Below are 17862 nucleotides of genomic sequence, written 5' to 3'. Positions count from 1 at the left end.
TAGAGCAAATAGGGATCATACAAAATTTAAGGATTCGATTAATTCGCCAGTGATAAAAATATGGTATTAACTAATTAAGTATTAATTTCTTTGAGTTTTCGATGCAAATAAATAGTGCGTATACACCCCAGTGACACACTTTTATATACAAAAATATAGATTTGATAATAATTCTCCTTTGATCTTCATTATCTGGGGAATTTATTCAATTACTCACATATTCTTTGAGGACTTATACAATTTATTTTTTTTTTTTTCTTTTCTTTTGTAATCAAATGTGGATATCATTGATTGATGATGGTAAAAGTTTGCAAGCTTTTCTTACAGGTTTCCATTTTGTGTGTACCATCCAAAAGTTTTGAGAATCAAACGATGTGGTTTTGCAATGGTAATTTGGTAAGAAATTTTTATTTGTACCATATTTAAAATTTCAAAATATATCACCATTGTTTGTTAAGTGGTTAAGTGTTAAGATTTATTTTACAATAGTCATTGTTTCACCTTGCTTTATTTTATCACAGTATGTATTGGTATATCTAAAAGTTAATTCCCTCCTATGCTTTTGTTCTTACAAATGTTTCTTGCATTTCAACTTCCATTACATCTTTTCGAACACCTTGTTTCCCTGTTCGAAAATACTCTTCAATCTCCTGTAAAGTTTTTCCCTTCGTCTCCGGTAAAAAGATGTACACATAAAATACTGCAAATAGTGACATAGCAGCATAAAATATCAGCACATTACTGTGTGTCATCCAATCGACTAAATATGGATGTGCTTTAAGAATCAAAAATGCCATTACATAAACAAAAAATCCTATAACTCCCGAACATGGACCCCGAACACTTTGTGGGAATACTTCTGCAGCAATAAAAAATGGCAAAGTCCATAGACCCAAAGCACTAAAAACAATGTAGATGATCATAACTGTTGCAGCAAAATAAGGTATTTGAAGATATTTGGAAATGCCTAGAAGAAACATGCATATAGCCATTCCTGAAGCAGACATCATAGCAGCTTGTCTGCGACCCATTTTTTCCAATATAAATCCTAAAAGGCAGGTTGTTAGAACTCTTGCAAGGCCTATTAATACTGCACATAGAATTGGATCAACCGAAGAACCAGCTTCGGATGCAATTTGTACTGCGTACACAACGACGACGTAGATTCCAGAAAACTGTTGGAAGAAGAAAAGTCCACACATTATCAAAAGTGGCTTATAGACTTCTGGAAGACTAAGTGACTTTCGGAATGGTTTTTTCCGTTCATTTTGGTTTCCCGAGTTTATAGACTTCATGAGAAGTTCAAATTCAGCATCGACTTCATCGTGGGTTTCATCTAAAAAAAAATTAGAAGCTTCTAAGTCGTCTTATTGGCCAATTTTAGCTAAGTTACCTACGAGTTTTAAGACCTCTGAAGTATGACAGTGATGCTTTAGCTTCTTTGTGTCTTCCTTTTGATAAGAGCCAACTTGGAGTCTCGATCACCGGAATCAAGAGAAGAACGAACGTGATTTGAAGACCCAGTAAGACCATTGCCAGAAGATGCCAATCACTCTAAAAAAAAAAGTATATTGTCAGTTTATTTAGATCTCTCTTTAAAGGTTATAAAAGCTTACCCTAATGAAATAACCCAAAACATAGATAGCTAAAACCCCACTAGCTGTGGCCAGTGATGATCCCAAAATCAATCTACTTCGTATTTTGGGTAAACTAATTTCTGCTCCATAAACACCTCCTGGTGAACTTGCCATTCCCATAGCTACACCAATAAGACATCTCGAAATCATTAGCTGAATAAAGACAGTTTCGGGATTGTCTTGGACTGCTGAAGCCATCAAAGCCCATGAAACGATTGCAATGCAGTTGAAAAGTACAAATGTCCGTTTACGTCCTATTTTGTCCATAACATAAGCTGTTAATAGTGATCCTAATGGACAGGTTATTGTTGTAACAGAAGCTGTTAAATAAGTAAAAAAGATTTTATTAACAGTTTTGATTTTGTTTTGGATTTGATTCAACTTACCAAACCAAGAAGCTTCGGATTTATCCAAGTGTATTTTTTCTTTAGGATCTGTAAGTTGATTTAGTGTTACAGCTGGCAGAGCTAAACCCATTCCAAAAGCAAGCATGCCAAGACAAAGAAGAGACATCATCCATTCCTTAAGAATTTAAAATTGTTCATCAATAATAAAAGAAAACAAGAATAACGTTCAAATTATAATACCAACTTGTCTTCGGACCGCTTTTGGTTGTTCACCTAATGGCTTGTATTGAATTGGTCTGTTCATACCAGAAACAATTCGAGGTCTCGTGTCACCATTTTGAAGTGTTTCTAGTTCATCTTGGTATTCTGGCATTGTTTGTTATTCTAGAATGAAAAAAGAAATCATTAAAATATTATTTTTATGTTAAATAAGTTAGTTATGTTAAAAATTAAAAGATACAATTTAGGGTAAAAGTCAGAAACTTAAACTTGAATTTAAGAAATTTAGTTATTTACTCGACGTAATTTAAAAAAAAAGTATTGCACGTGAACAAATCTTTTTTAAAACCGCTAGCAAGGCTTAGTGTACAAGCCTCTTATTGTTTCAGAAATTAGACAAAAGTTTTGATCGCATCAGAGGACAAAGATTTGCCAGGTATCATAAAACATTAAAATTAAAACCAATTTTATTAAAAATGCGACTGAAAAATTGGTTACATTAGAGTTTTTTTAAATATTATAATGGTAATGGAAAAATAAAAGCGTAGAAAATTGAGTGCAACAGGATTGCCAACAATCAAATATAAAAAGTTAAAAAAGTACAACAAATAAAATACTCTTATGTCAAAAGTTGTTTACAGGCTATTACTCCAGTCAAAGCGTCGGAAAAAAAGGCCTCACCTTGCGCAGAGAGGCACTGTCAGTTTTTATTTCATGGATCGATAGGGGTATATTTAAAAGGCTTAAATCCAATTTCTCACCACCTGATCATTCTTTTTAGCGGAGTTATTCACAAAAATGCATTTTTTGGGATATTTTACTTCTAAGCTAATATCTTTGCTCCAAATTGTCGTAGACCAAAAACTAAACATATATATTGACATTTTTCTAACCAATTTTGTAGCCCTGTTCATGTCCTGCATTTTAAAGAAAAAATGAGCTCTTTATCACCAAAGATGGCCGAGCAATTGATAAATGAACGCATGCAAAACCGGTGTGAAAACACCCAAAAATATCGTTTTTTGGGAATAACTCGACTTCAGAATGTCTTACGGCAAAAAATAAAGCAATGAATTGTTCGTTACAACATTTTCTATCAATTTAGTGCACATTCTTTTTGTTGAAACAAATAAAAAATAAGTAATATTAAGTCAAAGTCGTTTTTTTGTTTAGCAAACTCTTGCCTTATTATTTTGCAAATGTCAATCATGATAAAAGCCTTTTTTCGAAATAATGAAAAAAATGTGTTTTTAACAACAAGAATTTGACTTTAAATGGCTGCCATTTTATATTTACTCACTCAAATACAATGAAATTACATATAACGATAGAAAATATTATAAGGAAGAGAATGTATGTTTATTTTTTGGTCTACGACAATCTGGAGCAAAGATATTAGCTTAGAAGTAAAATATCCCAAAAAAATGCATTTTTGTGAATAACTCCGCTTAAAAGAATGATCAGGTGGTGAGAAATTGGGTTTAAGCCTTTTAAATATACCCCTATCGATCCATGAAATAAAAACTGACAGGGTAATAAGGAACTAAGACGTTCACGGGTTTTTATTGCAGGAATCGTTCAATGGGTTATAAAAGAAGATAAAACCGCGGAGTGCTATTAAATGAGAGGGTGGAAACTGAAGATAGGGGTGCAAAAGCCCCCTCTTTGGTTTTTTCAATATACCTCGTAAACCAAGCAAAATTTTGATATATTGTATATACAATTTTTTGTAGAGAATTAAATTTCCAATTGGAATAATGTTTTTTAAAAATTGAAAAAAAAATTTCCATACCAAAATAGTCGAAACAATCATAAAAAAAATATCAAAAAAATCGATTTTTTGAGTTTTTTTGCTTTTTTAGTTGTACATTTTTTTTTGGGTTGAGATAGACATAAACATTGCTCCAAAGAAAAAAAGAAGATTAAATTTCCTTAAAAATGCTGTACTCACTAAATTTTTTCATTGAAATTGACCGAAGTATGGCCATTTTAATATATCTTTTTTTCTCATTTTTAGTTTTACTTAAGTAAAACAGAAACATTTGAGGGGAAAGTACGATTACTTAAGCACCAAGAACTGATAATGAGACTTTGTAGAGGGGTTAAATACAATCATTGTTTACTATGGGAGGGAGGGTCAATGTCCCCCCGTTTTGGAGGGAGGGGCAATTTTCTAAAAAAAATACTTAAAATTAAAAAAAATTATTAAAAAAAACGGCAACACTTACAGTTTTGATTGATACTTTTTTCAAAAGCTAGAATTATAATCTTAATATTAATTTTAAAATGAAGTTATTTTAATCAATTATAAAAATAAAAAATAAAGTTTCATAAATATTCTTTGATCTGGTTTCCAAAGAAGGAGCTTCTAAAAAAAAATTAAATTTTTTTTTGTTAAATCTAAAAATGATTTTCTTGAATTTTTTCTATATTCCAATATTCAGGTTCGTTTTCGATGAAATCGTTTTGAAAAACTTGATTTTTCAAAGAAAAATTTTTTTTTAACTTGGATTTTTTGTATTACTCAAGGCATTTTTATAATGTTTTTAACAAAGTTCGAGTAGGAGGAAAAATTTAGAAAGTATTCAAGAAGAAAAATCGATGAATATTGTTTTTGAATGCATTTTTGATTATAATCCTAAAAATATTCACCATACAACATTGAACATTTTATCAGGTTACTTAGCAAGTTAATATTTAAGTAGACAAAGGGCATTCATTTAGTTTTAAACATTATGTACCTAATAAAAGTATCAAATGCAGTGTTGAAAAGATATAAATAATTTATAAATTTGTAGGCCTTTTCTCACTACCCATTTTTGATTGTTCTCTTGACAATTTTTCTTAATTATCGATTTTTAAAGTTATTTCAAAAATTGCCAAGTAAACAATCAAAATTTTATTGATACGAATTTGAACCCAAACTTTAGAACTTGGTACACTTTTACATCTCAGTACTTTTTGTGCCAGCATAATTTCAACATAGGAGAACTTGGCTCTTTTTTTAACAGTAATGTTTTTGTTGTGATTTCACTACTTTTTGCAAGGTATGGCTGTAGAATATAAAATCTCTATATTTGATGAAAATTCAGTGAAAATGGGTGGTTGCCACGCCCCCTGCCTGAAATTCTCAAATTTAAAATTTTTTCCTTTGTATAAACTACCAGCTCTACCATTCTACCAAATTTCAAGATTCTACGACAATCAGAAGTGCTCTATAATAATTTATGAAAACTCAGCGGAAATGGGCGGTTGCCACGCCCCCTGGCTGAAATTCTCAAGTTTTAAATTTTTTCCTTTGTATGAACTACCAGCTCTACTATTCTACCAAATTTCAAGATTCTACGACAATCAGAAGTGCTCTATAATAATTTATGAAAATTCAGCGGAAATGGGCGGTTGCCACGCCCCCTGGCTGAAATTCTCAAATTTAAAATTTTTTCCTTTGTATAAACTACCAGCTCTACCATTCTACCAAATTTCAAGATTCTACGACAATCAGAAGTGCTCTATAATAATTTATGAAAACTCAGCGGAAATGAGCGGTTGCCACGCCCCCTGGCTGAAATTCTCAAGTTTTAAATTTTTTCCTTTGTATGAACTACCAGCTCTACTATTCTACCAAATTTCAAGATTCTACGACAATCAGAAGTGCTCTATAATAATTTATGAAAATTCAGCGGAAATGGGCGGTTGCCACGCCCCCTGGCTGAAATTCTCAAATTTTAAATTTTTTCCTTTGTATAACCTACCAGTTCTACCATTCTACCAAATTTCAAGATTCTACGACAATCAGAAGTGCTCTATAATAATTTATGAAAATTCAACGGAAATGGGCGGTTGCCACGCCCCCTGGCTGAAATTCTCAAGTTTTAAATTTTTCCTTTGTATTAACTACCAGCTCTACTATTCTACCAAATTTCAAGATTCTACGATAATCAGAAGTGCTCTATAATATATGATGAAAATTCAGCGGAAATGGGCGGATGCCACGCCCCCTGAATTGAAAATCTCAAATTTTCGATTTTTTCCTTTGTATACACCACAAGTCCTATCACCGTGTAAAATTTCAAGTTTCTACGATATCGGGAAGTTCTCCATAATTTTGATGATCTATCAGTGAGTCAGTGAGTCAGTGAGTCAGTTACGGTTTTTGCGATTTTTTAAGCCCTATATCTCAGAAACTACTCATCGTAGGAGACTGAAATTTTGTGAGGAGTTTGGTTTTTACGAGCTAAACAAATGTAGTGAGTTTGAAATTTCTAGCATCTTTGGTGTGGAAGTTAGAGGGGGGTCGAAATGGCCTGAGTTGTTTCCTGTAAATAAGGGTGTAGTGCCAAAGTTGCTAGAGAACTTGGCTGGGCACTACCGTGCCCCTTGATTGATATCATCTGTGTATGACAATTGAACCCAAAGGAGATGGGGGCGTTTTTGGGCCATGAGCGTACATTAATGAGACTTGTCTCAAAATGAAGCTGGTTTTTTTTTCAAATCGAAGGTCAGGATCTTGAGATACAAGGCTCCAAATTCGTTCTGATAACCCTTACTTGGCCCTTTTATATGCAAATATCATTAGAACTACAAGTGGTATATTGATGTTTTTGATGTCAAATGAAAGGTTGTTTTAGTGCCTTTTAAACAATATAAAATACATACAAACAAAGAAACGGCGAACAAATAAAGAAAAGTGAAATGTTATCTAAAAATATCAATTTTTGTTCAAAATATTTATTTATTTTCAATTTAAATATGCTTGCAATCGACACGTTATATCGTATAATCTGTTTGAATTTTTTAGAATGCGGTTTAGAAGCTTGTTTATTTGACCAAATTATGTTAGAAAGATACAAAAACTATAATTTCTTGTGATGAACTCTGGGGTACACTCTTGTTTACATAAACTAGATTACAAAATACATACTAAAAAAGATTTTCGATAAATTCACTTTCATCCCAGTTTTAGTTTAAAATATATTTCTTGGAGATTTTGAAATTTTAATAAACTGATAAGGTCTTTGAAATTAATTGAAATGGAATTAAATACAATAAACCAATGTTCTAATAAAATTGTTCTTTACAATAACAACATCTTATTTGTTCCTTTTCTATAAGTGATCTCCCAAGTTTTTTGAAAAGTGTATTAACCAATTGGTTTTCCCCACATAACATAATTTGGTCAAATAAACAAGCTTCTAAACCGGTTCTAATCGCATTCTAAAAAATTAAAACAGTTTTATAACTACACATATGTACGTACGTGTCGATTGCAAGCATATTTAATTCGAAAATGAATCGAGTTTTTTTCTTCGTTTTGTGTAATAGGTATTTTATATTGTTTAAAAAATTAGCACCTTAACAAGTACTTAAAAACCTTTCATTTGACATCAAAAACATCAATATACCTCTTGTAGTTCTCATGATATTTGCATATAAAAGGGACAAGTAAGGGTTATCAGAACGAACTTTGGAGCCTTGTATCTCAAGACCATGACCTACGATTTCAAAAAAAAATTCATAGATTGAATACACTAACCTCCAGCTTCATTTTGAAACTAGTATCATTAATGTACGCTCATGGCCCAAGTCCCATATAATTTTGCCCATCTTCTTTATTGATATCGTAAAAACAATTTTTTTTTTATTACTATGATTTCGTCTAGGCTAGGTATTTTAGCCAGACATTGCACTCTCAACAGATAAGCTTTAAAATTTGGTTACATTTTTTTTATTAAGAACAATAAAATGGAAACGTTCTTTTTTACTTTCTGATTGTTAATTATATTTGTACAGTTTTTGTCGTTGTTTTGTTTAAATTTTTATTGTACAGTATGTGGAGTATGATGAATGTATTAGGTTATATACCTTCATAGTTGCTCCATTTGAACAAATAACCTTTACAACATTAAATCTCATACTATAACTTTATTTTCGCAAACATATACATGTCACGTAAGCATTGACTTTGCTCGTGTGCCCTTCACAAAACTAGCATTAGATATTTAAAACATAGTAAGAACCAGACAAAATTAGTTTAATCTTCAAAAATACTTCTATGAAATTGCCTTATCATTTGCTGATATGCTCAGAATTTTTGACAACAAACTTGTAATTTCTCAGAAAGAATTTGTGACGTTATTTAAATTTATACTTGTCATAACTATTTTTGGTCAAAATAATAATATTTAGGTCTTATCTGAAAGTTTAGAGTCTAAAAAACATATTTTGTCTTTTATTAAATAATGTTTTTTTTTTAAATTACTCATATCTCGTCCATATTTAAAATTTTTATTTTATATTAAGATAGGTCAGGTTACCAAAAACAAATATTTTGATAGTGTGGACTCATAATCACATGGAAAACGTGTTCTGTTTTTTTTTTTTATATAGAAAATAGAACAGCGTTTTGACCTAAAGACTTAAATTCATATTGCTATGATGTTAAACCAACAAAGAATCATTACAAAAATGCTTAACACGTTATTGTACTACCGGTTTCTTACTCGGTATTGTAAGAGAAATCGACACATTTTAGCTTCACTTAATTCGTTGAAGATTTTTATTTTATTTTGAGAATTATTGTAATAACAGGTGACAGCTCAAAAAATAATAGAGCTCTATCGAAAAATTCACAAAATAAATAATATAAATCGATAATCAGTTTCAAATCAAACTTTTTTATAGATAATCTTTGTAGCTATTTCTCTTTTTCAATTAACTGATCATAAATCAAACACTTTTATGAAATGATAAGTAAAGTCGGTATTGTCGATATCAATACAAGGTGTTAATCGATTGACCTTAAAAATCTGATTGATAAGAGTTTTAGCCACTAGGTTTAGTAGGTTCTTATTTTTACTCTTCTAAATTTCACCTCAGTTGACAATTTAATACATATTTTATCTATCAAATCAATTAAAAAATTCTTTAAGTGGCAAAAAAAAAAACAAACCTGAATAAATAAATTTATAAATAATTTATAATACTGATATACGCACGCAATCACAATCCGTCCTCCCCCAAGCAACTTAAAAGTGAGACTGGTTTTTGGTTTTTGCTGCTGTTAACTTTAAGTCAAATTGAGTTAGCTTAAAAGCCGTCAACAGCTCAGCTGAGTGAATTTGGCATAATGTTTGTTTATACTTTAAAGAATTGTTTCGTTATTGTTGTAGACTTGCGCACTAATTCGATAAATCTTAAATTTTATCTGATCAAGATCACGAAACATGAAGTATATGAGGCAATAATTTTAAATTTAAATAATTTTATGTGGTATTCTACTTGAAATTACGTTATTCGTTAATCAACGTTCTTGTACTTTGGTATTTTAAAAAGAGTGCTACCTTCGGGCAGTTTAATTTTTTTTCTTAAAAAAATGTTAATTTTTTTTTGTTTCAAAGCGGTAATTTTTTTTTAGAAGAAACAGCAGACACAAACTCTTGACATTGCCTTTTTTAAAACCGCTTATACTATTTAAGTATTGCCAAGTACACAAAATAGATTTTAAATGGCCGCGCATTCTAGGCAAGATTTAGTTCTTTCATTAAAAAACCTGTCGATTAAAAATAAACCCTCAATAAAAATAGTGAATTATATCTATTTTCATAGATGTCTATTCAAAAAACTATCGAAGTATATGTAAATGTGGCACTTTTTACTTTTATTTCGATATTTTTGTTGACTATTTAAATTTAAAATTTATTTTCTATTGATATATGATTTATAGATTAAATTTTTTTAATATTTAACTAAAAATATTTTTAGTTTAGTTTTTAATAAATTTATATAAAGCTTTGAATATAATAAAAAAAAAATTAAAACTTAAAAGAATTGTTAGAAAAAGTAAATAAAATAATTTTTACAGTTTAAATTTTTCAAAAAAAAAAATGATATGTAAGAAAATATTAATCAACAAATAAAAATAAAGTTAAAAAATTAAATTTATTTGGTCGACACACTAAAAAAAAATGAATTAGAATAATTCCAAAATTATAATTTTTTTCAAAGTGTTTCTTGGTTTGATATATAAAAGTTACTAAAACGTTACAACATTCGTTTAAATCTAACTAAGACGTTTTCGAGATAGTCAGAATTCAAGATAGATAACGGTTTTTTTTGACAAATGTGCCGAGTAATACACCGAAAAAAAAAATTGATAATAACATTTTTCAGTGACAAAAGTCGCCCAACAATTAAAATATCAATTTTGATATTTTATCATATCATTTTGACATTTTTTAATTTCAGGTGGGATAGTGAAAATTTCACTTTGACAATTAAAATATCATTTTGACATTTTTTTAAGTTTAAGTGGATAGTGAAAATTTCACTTTGACAACTAAAATATCAATGTTGACTAGATTTTACGTTTTAGTTTATTATAATGAAACCTATTTCTTTCCTTTTCATTTTTATTATTTTTATTATTTTAAGAATTTTCGTTCTTTTTTCAAAACATTACTGAAAGGGAATATTCTTTACAAAATAATGGTGATATTATTTTTTTATTATAGGTGATATAATTGTTTTGTTATTTTCTCCCAAACTATGTGAAGTAAAATCTTAGTGCCGATCAAATTTTCTCAGTAAATCATACATTTTACTTCGAAAAAACACAAAGCGCCTTTAAATTAGTACACATTTAAATATCATCCTGATAATAAAAATGTTGTTTTAACATTTTAAATATCATAAAACACATTTTATAGAGCATTTTTGGCTGATATTTAAAAAATGTTTTTTTTTTTTTTTTTTAATTCAATTTAATAAGAGTATCAATCATAGTATTAATATATATAATTCAAAAATAAAGTGAAGTGTTAATTTGATATTTAAAAAATGTTAAATTGATATTGGTTTTTTTTTCGGTGTAGCTTTAAATATTTTCAATAAGAAAATTGCTTCTAAAAACCTTTATAGAGTCGTTATAGAAAGAACGACATGGGAGTTTTTTTTTTTTTTAATCTCATGAGGTACGCGAGTTGACTGTAATTGTATATTATTCAGTAGGACACTCATATGGAGCATTCCATTGTAACAAGTAGGAAATTTGCAAAGTGAATTTATTGTTTCTTTTTAAAATTCTGCCCATAATTTCAAAAACTTTACACTATCCAGACTTGAAAAAAAAACAAAGGTAGCATTTGTCAATTAATTAAACTGTGCAAACAAAAATTTACCAGCTCATTAAATTTTGAAACTAGACAAGGTCTTTTCCCTCAAGTTAAAAAAAAAAAAAGAATTGATTTTCTTCAAATAGTTATTTAAATCCTTTGGTTTCAAACATTCGTAGCTTCTTTTACAAAAAGCGAATTAACATACAAAAATTGTCTTTATATACAAAAAAAATGAGTTATTAATGTCACGTGTCGGACAACTTTTTATTATGTGTGGTACAAATGCAAATCTCAGCAAGAGAAGAGTTTTTTTAGGTTGAAAACAAGCAAGCAATAAGCGATAAATGGCAAGGATCTGTTATAGGTTTCGAGTTTCTGGTGCTGATATGTAGCAAGTTGCAAGAAATAACTTATGTAGGTATCTTCAAAACAAATCGAAGTATCAAACATCTTTACTCACACATTTAATGAATCTTACGTCTCATTTTAATGTGGTTTTATAATCAGATCCTTCTAACAGTGCTACAACAGTAATCTAACTAAACTTATACCTATCTCGTTTTGTTTTTAAGACTAAGATAAGTTAAAAAAAAAAAAACAAGTAAACTTTTCTGGAGTCGAAAGATTAAACCACATTAATACACATTTTGCGATATAAACACATGGTCGTTTGTGAATCGATTATTTATTACACTTATCGATAACTTACAATCAGTTGCTTTATTCCAATTTCCAACTATTAGTATGTTAGTTGACAACACAACAATTCTTATCTATCACAAAAATTCACGTCACAAACTCATCGAAGTGAAAAATAGTTTATAGCTTATTCCTAGCCAATATTTTAACCGATAAGTTATTAACAACCGTTAACTTTAAAATATTGTAAAATACTAAATTTATAAATCTGGCCAAACTTAGCAAAAGCTTAGATTCTGGTTGAAAAGAATGTTGTAGTTTAAGGTTTTTACTAGCAATGTAGTAAGAATTATTAAAACTTCATCTACAGCAACAAGTTAGAATTTATTTTCGTTAGAATTTATTTAGCTATCTACTACGAAAAGGTAGCAAATAAAATGCACGACTGAGTCGCACGAACTTGCTCTTAGAGTTCAAGTTGCTTAAATTTTTAAGACTTTTTATATATAAATTTGGGAAATGTAAGGTACAAAAAAATAAAAAAAAAATACATATAAAATTCGTTAAAAAAAAAAATAAAACAAAATCTGAAATCAAATTGCCCTCCAAAACAAGTATGCAGTTTTGATTGATATATTAAGATGCATTTTTAGAAAAAACAATTTTTAAAATTGTTAGAGCCGTTTTTTTTAAAAACTAATTTTTTATAAATAATTTTTTGGAAAAAAAGTTTTAAAATAAAATTGGTATGCCATTTTGTACAACTCAGTAATCAACATTTAAAAACAAAATTTAAAAAAATTCAATGTCCCGTTTTCGAAAATTTGATTTTTCAAAAAAAAATTTTCAATTTTTTTTTTTAAATCCAAAAATTACACTGGTTTACAAAATTAAACTTTTTTTTGTTGCCGGAACCAAAATATACTTTTCTGAAGGTTTTCGGTGTGCTGAACTCGAATCCGAAGTCAAAAAAATTCTAGCAGCTCGCGTTTTTGAAATATTACCGTTAGAAAATGCAAAAAAACGTTTTTTAACTACTTCGGACGTTTTTTTTTCATGTAAGAAAATTTTTTTAAATTTAAATTGTAACGGTTTCTAAAAGACCTGTTTTTCTTCTTTCAAAATCTGTTTAAATCTTTCCGATATCTTTCGTATAGGTATAGATATCTTAAGATGAACTAAGTGTGTTTTGCTCAAAAATCATAGGGGATGTAATAACTTTATACCAGGGTTTCTGGGATACGAATATGATGTCCGACTATTGTTGGTCTCTTATATGTCATTTTCCAAAGTCAGCACACCAGAGGAGGGTTAATTTATTTTTTTAAATAAAGTTTTTCTGAGTAAATACATGTTTTTTTTCTGTTTTATATCTACTTTGCTGAAACTAAGAAACTAGAGCTGATGAAAGTCTTTTAATTACATTTTTGAAAAGGGTATTAAATATGTAGTCAGCAACAGCTAAATTTTTTTCGACAACACATGTGCTGCTTGGCTTACCAATGTATTATAAAGTTATTACATCCTCTATGATTTTTGAGCAAAACACACTTAGTTCATCTTAAGATATCTATACCTATACGAAAGATATCGGAAAGATTTAAACAGATTTTGAAAGAAGAAAAACAGGTCTTTTAGAAACCGTTACAATTTTAATTTTAAAAAATTTTCTTACATGAAAAAAAACGTCCGAAGTAGTCAAAAAAACGTTTTTTTGCATTTTCTAACGGTAATATTTCAAAAACGCGAGCTGCTAGAATTTTTTGACTTCGGATTCGAGTTCAGCACACCAAAAACCTTCAGAAAAGTATATTTTGGTTCCGGCAACAGAACCCTTGTTAACCAGTGTTATTTATTTCGAAATTTTATTTCTGCATATGTTCTATGGCAAGTACCGTTAATAATGATTTTAAAAAATAAATTTTTTCATTAGAAGATACCCCTTGTATTAAAACTTCCAATTGAATTTTTTAAACAAAATCGTCAAGCTGTTTTTGAGCAATTTCAAATCTACTAAAATGGGTATATGACAAGTACCGCTACATACCAAGTTTGACATCAATCAGTCCATTCCTTCAGGCTGTAGCTTCGTTTACAGACAGACAGACAGACGGACTTCCGGGATCCACTTTTTTGGCATTCTTTATCATCGTAATGTCATGGAAAAATGTTATCTCAACTTTTTTTTTTACGAATGCATAACTTGAGTCGCTATGTCTATCGCTATTCTTAATCGATGTTTTAAATCTATAACAATTGGCTTATCTTAACACTTTTCTAATTAAAAATAAAACTGAAAAGACTTGAGATAAAAATGTTGTCTTCCTTTTGCTTGAACAGGAAAGAGATAAATAATAAAATAAAATTGTTAATTCGAGAATTCTGGTGTTGTATTAGTGTTTTATAAATTTGACTTTGAAAATACATACTTTGAACTCGATTTGCCTTTTAACTGTATCGTAACAAACATTGAATTCTTTGCAGGATCAACAACAGGAAGTCATTAAAGCTTCAACAAAAATACTGAAGATTTGTAGCTGAGAACTGTTTGACTGATAATGGCGATTAGACAAAGTGGACATTGGGTTATTGAAATTAGAGATGTTGCGAACATTGATTTGGCCGAATACCGAATACGAATTATAGATGTGGCTTAAAAAATTCCCAACAACATCGTATTGTAACAATGAATAACTGAACTACTTTTAAGATAAATGTGTGAACACACTACCTACTACTGCAAAGTAGTAGATTATAAGTACTAAAATTAATTTTTTTAATAAAACACACATTTTGGTATAATAATTTGTTTTTTTTTCTTCTCCATTTGATATTCGGTATTCGAATACCGAATACCAGAAAAACAGGCCGAATATACCGAATACCGAATAGTGGCCGAATGTTCGCGGCATCTCTAGTTGAAATAGATTGATACTCCTTCAAAGAAAATTTCCTTACTTTGACCTTTAAACTTCTTAGACAAAGCAAGACATTTCGAAAAATTAATTTTTCATATGATTTCTAAGAAAATTAATAATTTTATAGTCATACAAACACCTATAGAAGACTGCAGTAATTTTCCAAACAAGAAGACTCAATTGATTTCATTTCAACCTTGGACCAACACCATCAATTACTTTGTCGCAAAATCAATCATAACTCAAACTTTAAATTTAAATATTTTCTTCTCACTTTGTTTATTAAAAAATTTCTGTCATGCAACTAAATGTTTCCACCAGTTTAAGGCAAGTCCATCTGGCCATAACATGCTTTAATTATTTCTATCAATCAATTTCTCCAACACTCAATATTCTCAAAATATACTTGTTTTCTCTAAACAATTTTTATAAATAAAATAATAACAACAAATAATATTGTCATTTCCAGAACATAACTGACACTCATCATAACATAATAATATTATTTTGTGTGTCCAGTCCAACAAAACAATTAATATTAATCGACAACGACAATTTTATTTGCGCCAATTGGTTTGCGTCATAACAATGATTTTATCTGTCGACCCGTGCCATTGTTCAACGATCGTGCACCACACTTCTTTATGAAGCAATTAATTTGCCTGCTCTTAATAAATAAAAAAAATATACAAAAATAAATAAGAAAACAACTTACAAACTAAATCATCTAGAATCAATCAAGAACACCGAGGGTTTGAGATATGTATGAAGATGTCGGTGATAGACAGGGCCGCATTTGATAAATAAGTCATCTCAGAAGATATTAAGGCCTCCCTAGTCTGAAAAGAAGGATTTTTCTTAGAATTTTATGTGGAGCCTAGTAATCGAGCTGATTTTTGATCATTTTATATTCTAAATTGAAACCTAGTTAGTAAAGTACGCAGAGAAAATACTATTTCATAATCCACCCCTGATAACAAAATGCATCACTATCACACTCCGCAATCAGTATTTTATATGGCTAAACAATAAACAAGCTATCAGTATTCGCCGCATGCAAAGATCAATGAATTTTCTGTTGTTCTAGTTGATTTTATTTATTGATTTTGTGTTTGTTATTTCAAATCAGTTCTAGTATACTACCGATTGCAATTGCAACCTAAATCTTTGCGATTGACCTAATCTATAAGCAATCTGTCTGTAAATTGAGTCAGCCAGTTGGTAACAAAGTGGAAAGAAAAATACAATATTTGCCGGAAATTTTGTTAAAAGGAGCACCAGTCAATTTTTGTATTTATTGTTTTAAATTGGATAGCGAAAAGTTCAGGGGCAACTGTGAATAAACATTTCGAGTTATTCTATTGCGATTATATTGATGAAGGCACTTTTAATAAACTCAAAGGATTGTTAAATTAACAAAGAGATTTAGCGCCTGTTTTTTCTAGAAAATGAATGCATAATAGATTAAAAATAATTTTCTGCATTTTAAATGCCGTTATTTTCACAAAGAGAGGATTTTCACATATAAGTATGACTGACACTTAAATTGACTAAATCATCAAACCACTAGTCAAAGCAAATTCGTTTTTTTTAAAAGGAAGTCACCTTGGCTCCTAGTCAACTTGCCCCTCTGTCACCCTGACCCCTAGCCACCCTGTTGATTTCTCACTTTGTTGCATAGTGGTGCCTTTGGTGCTTTTTGGCGTTAAAAATCATTTGCACGGCTATTTCTTGGTACACCAAATTTCACAATTCTAGAAAATGATAAATTGACATCAAAAAGGTATTCATGGATTTAGGAACCATTGTGCACATTCAATGAAAACAATTTTTAAAAAATCAAAGGCAAACTCCAAAGTGTGCCAAATTAGTAAAAAACTCTCTTAAAACGATACTTCTTAAATTTTATTTTGACATTTTTTTTATTATTTTCATGTTTTGGCGATATAATGTTGCCAACTATGCCTTAAAGTAAAAATTAAAAAAAAAAATGAAATTATAAAAAAAAAACAATTTTTAATAAAATTTAATGTTTATTTTTCCGTTGAACCAAAATGCATTTTTTTAAGAGATTTTTATATTCTTGATTTAAAAATAGAAATTAAAAAAATTTTCTGATGTCACGTTTTTTTGATATAAGTACCTACTTCAAGATTATTTTAACTTGCGATATAGGTACCTGCTATTATATCAAGCTATGCATTCGAAAAAAAAAGATGAGATAACTATTTACCATGATATAACGATGATAGAGAATGCAAAAAAGTGGGTCTCGAAAGTCCGTCTGTCCGTCAGTCTGTCAGGATGTCTGTCGGTCTGTATAAGGAGCTACAGCCTAAACGGATGGGCCAATCTACTTCAAACTTGGATTGTAGCAGTTTTTGGATCCTGTACAGAGGGATTTTTGGAATTAATTTTTTGGACCAAAAATAACGGTACCAGTCATATGTATATATAATTTCGAAAAGTTTAATTTTCTCAAAAACGGCTCCTACGATATTTATTAAAAAAAAAAAACCATAAGTTTATAAGTAAGGTCTATCTTTTAATTTAGAAAGTTTTTTCAAAAATCCTTATTAACGGTACCTCCCATAGAACCGTTTTTTTTTTCAATTTAAATCCTAATTTTCTAATTCAATTTTAACGATTTTTTATGCAAAAATATTTATATTACTTAAATATAAATCAAAAACTCAGTTGGTATTGCCATGTTCAAAGGAGAGATCCTGAGAACCCCGTCAAAAAAGCAATATCATATAACGTTCCAACACAAAATAAAAAGAAAGGTAGGCCTAAAAACTCCTGGTACAAGCAAATGCAAAAACACCAGCATTCAGTTGGCCTCAGAAACGGAACAATACAAAACCGGGAGGCTTGCCGCCGATTTCTGAGGTCAACCCGGCGAACCCCACAGGCGGATCACTAGTGTGAAGCAGTAACGTGGGAAGGTTATGATCCCCCTCGACATCGAGATCATAACAGCGCCGAG

At 29.7% G+C, this 17862-nt stretch overlaps 1 protein-coding gene across 4 annotated transcripts; it reads right to left on the bottom strand.

Annotated features, from left to right (window-relative positions):
- Positions 1-388: 388 nt before the first annotated feature.
- On the bottom strand, positions 389-12177 carry LOC129907503 (facilitated trehalose transporter Tret1-2 homolog). 4 transcript variants are annotated; one of them, XM_055983779.1, is made up of 6 exons: positions 12026-12177; positions 2229-2368; positions 2024-2159; positions 1617-1957; positions 1398-1554; positions 389-1336 (listed from the first exon to the last, which is right to left on the bottom strand). In XM_055983779.1, the coding sequence occupies exons 2-6, from the start codon at positions 2355-2357 to the stop codon at positions 555-557; spliced, it is 1545 nt and encodes a 514-aa protein (XP_055839754.1). In that variant the 5' UTR covers positions 2358-2368; positions 12026-12177; the 3' UTR covers positions 389-554. The 4 variants fall into 4 exon arrangements, with proteins under 4 accessions (XP_055839754.1, XP_055839753.1, XP_055839752.1 ...); XM_055983778.1 differs by lacking the exon at positions 12026-12177 and adding an exon at positions 9199-9332; XM_055983777.1 differs by lacking the exon at positions 12026-12177 and adding an exon at positions 9153-9304.
- Between the last annotated feature and the right edge of the window lie 5685 nt (positions 12178-17862).

Source organism: Episyrphus balteatus, chromosome 1, assembly GCF_945859705.1.
Source record: "Episyrphus balteatus chromosome 1, idEpiBalt1.1, whole genome shotgun sequence".
Classification (NCBI taxonomy): Eukaryota; Metazoa; Arthropoda; class Insecta; order Diptera; family Syrphidae; genus Episyrphus; species Episyrphus balteatus.
This window is presented reverse-complemented; position numbering and strand designations above follow the sequence as displayed.

What these genes read in the sequence shown, in the direction of transcription:
- LOC129907503 (XM_055983779.1), bottom strand. Translation starts at nt 2,357, where the DNA reads ATGCCAGAATACCAAGATGAACTAGAAACACTTCAAAATGGTGACACG. An exon ending in ATCCGAAGCTTCTTGGTTTG is followed by an intron (nt 1,958 to 2,023) that starts GTAAGTTGAATC and finishes CTTATTTAACAG; the next exon opens with CTTCTGTTACAACAATAACC. An exon ending in CTTCAGAGGTCTTAAAACTC is followed by an intron (nt 1,337 to 1,397) that starts GTAGGTAACTTA and finishes ATTTTTTTTTAG; the next exon opens with ATGAAACCCACGATGAAGTC.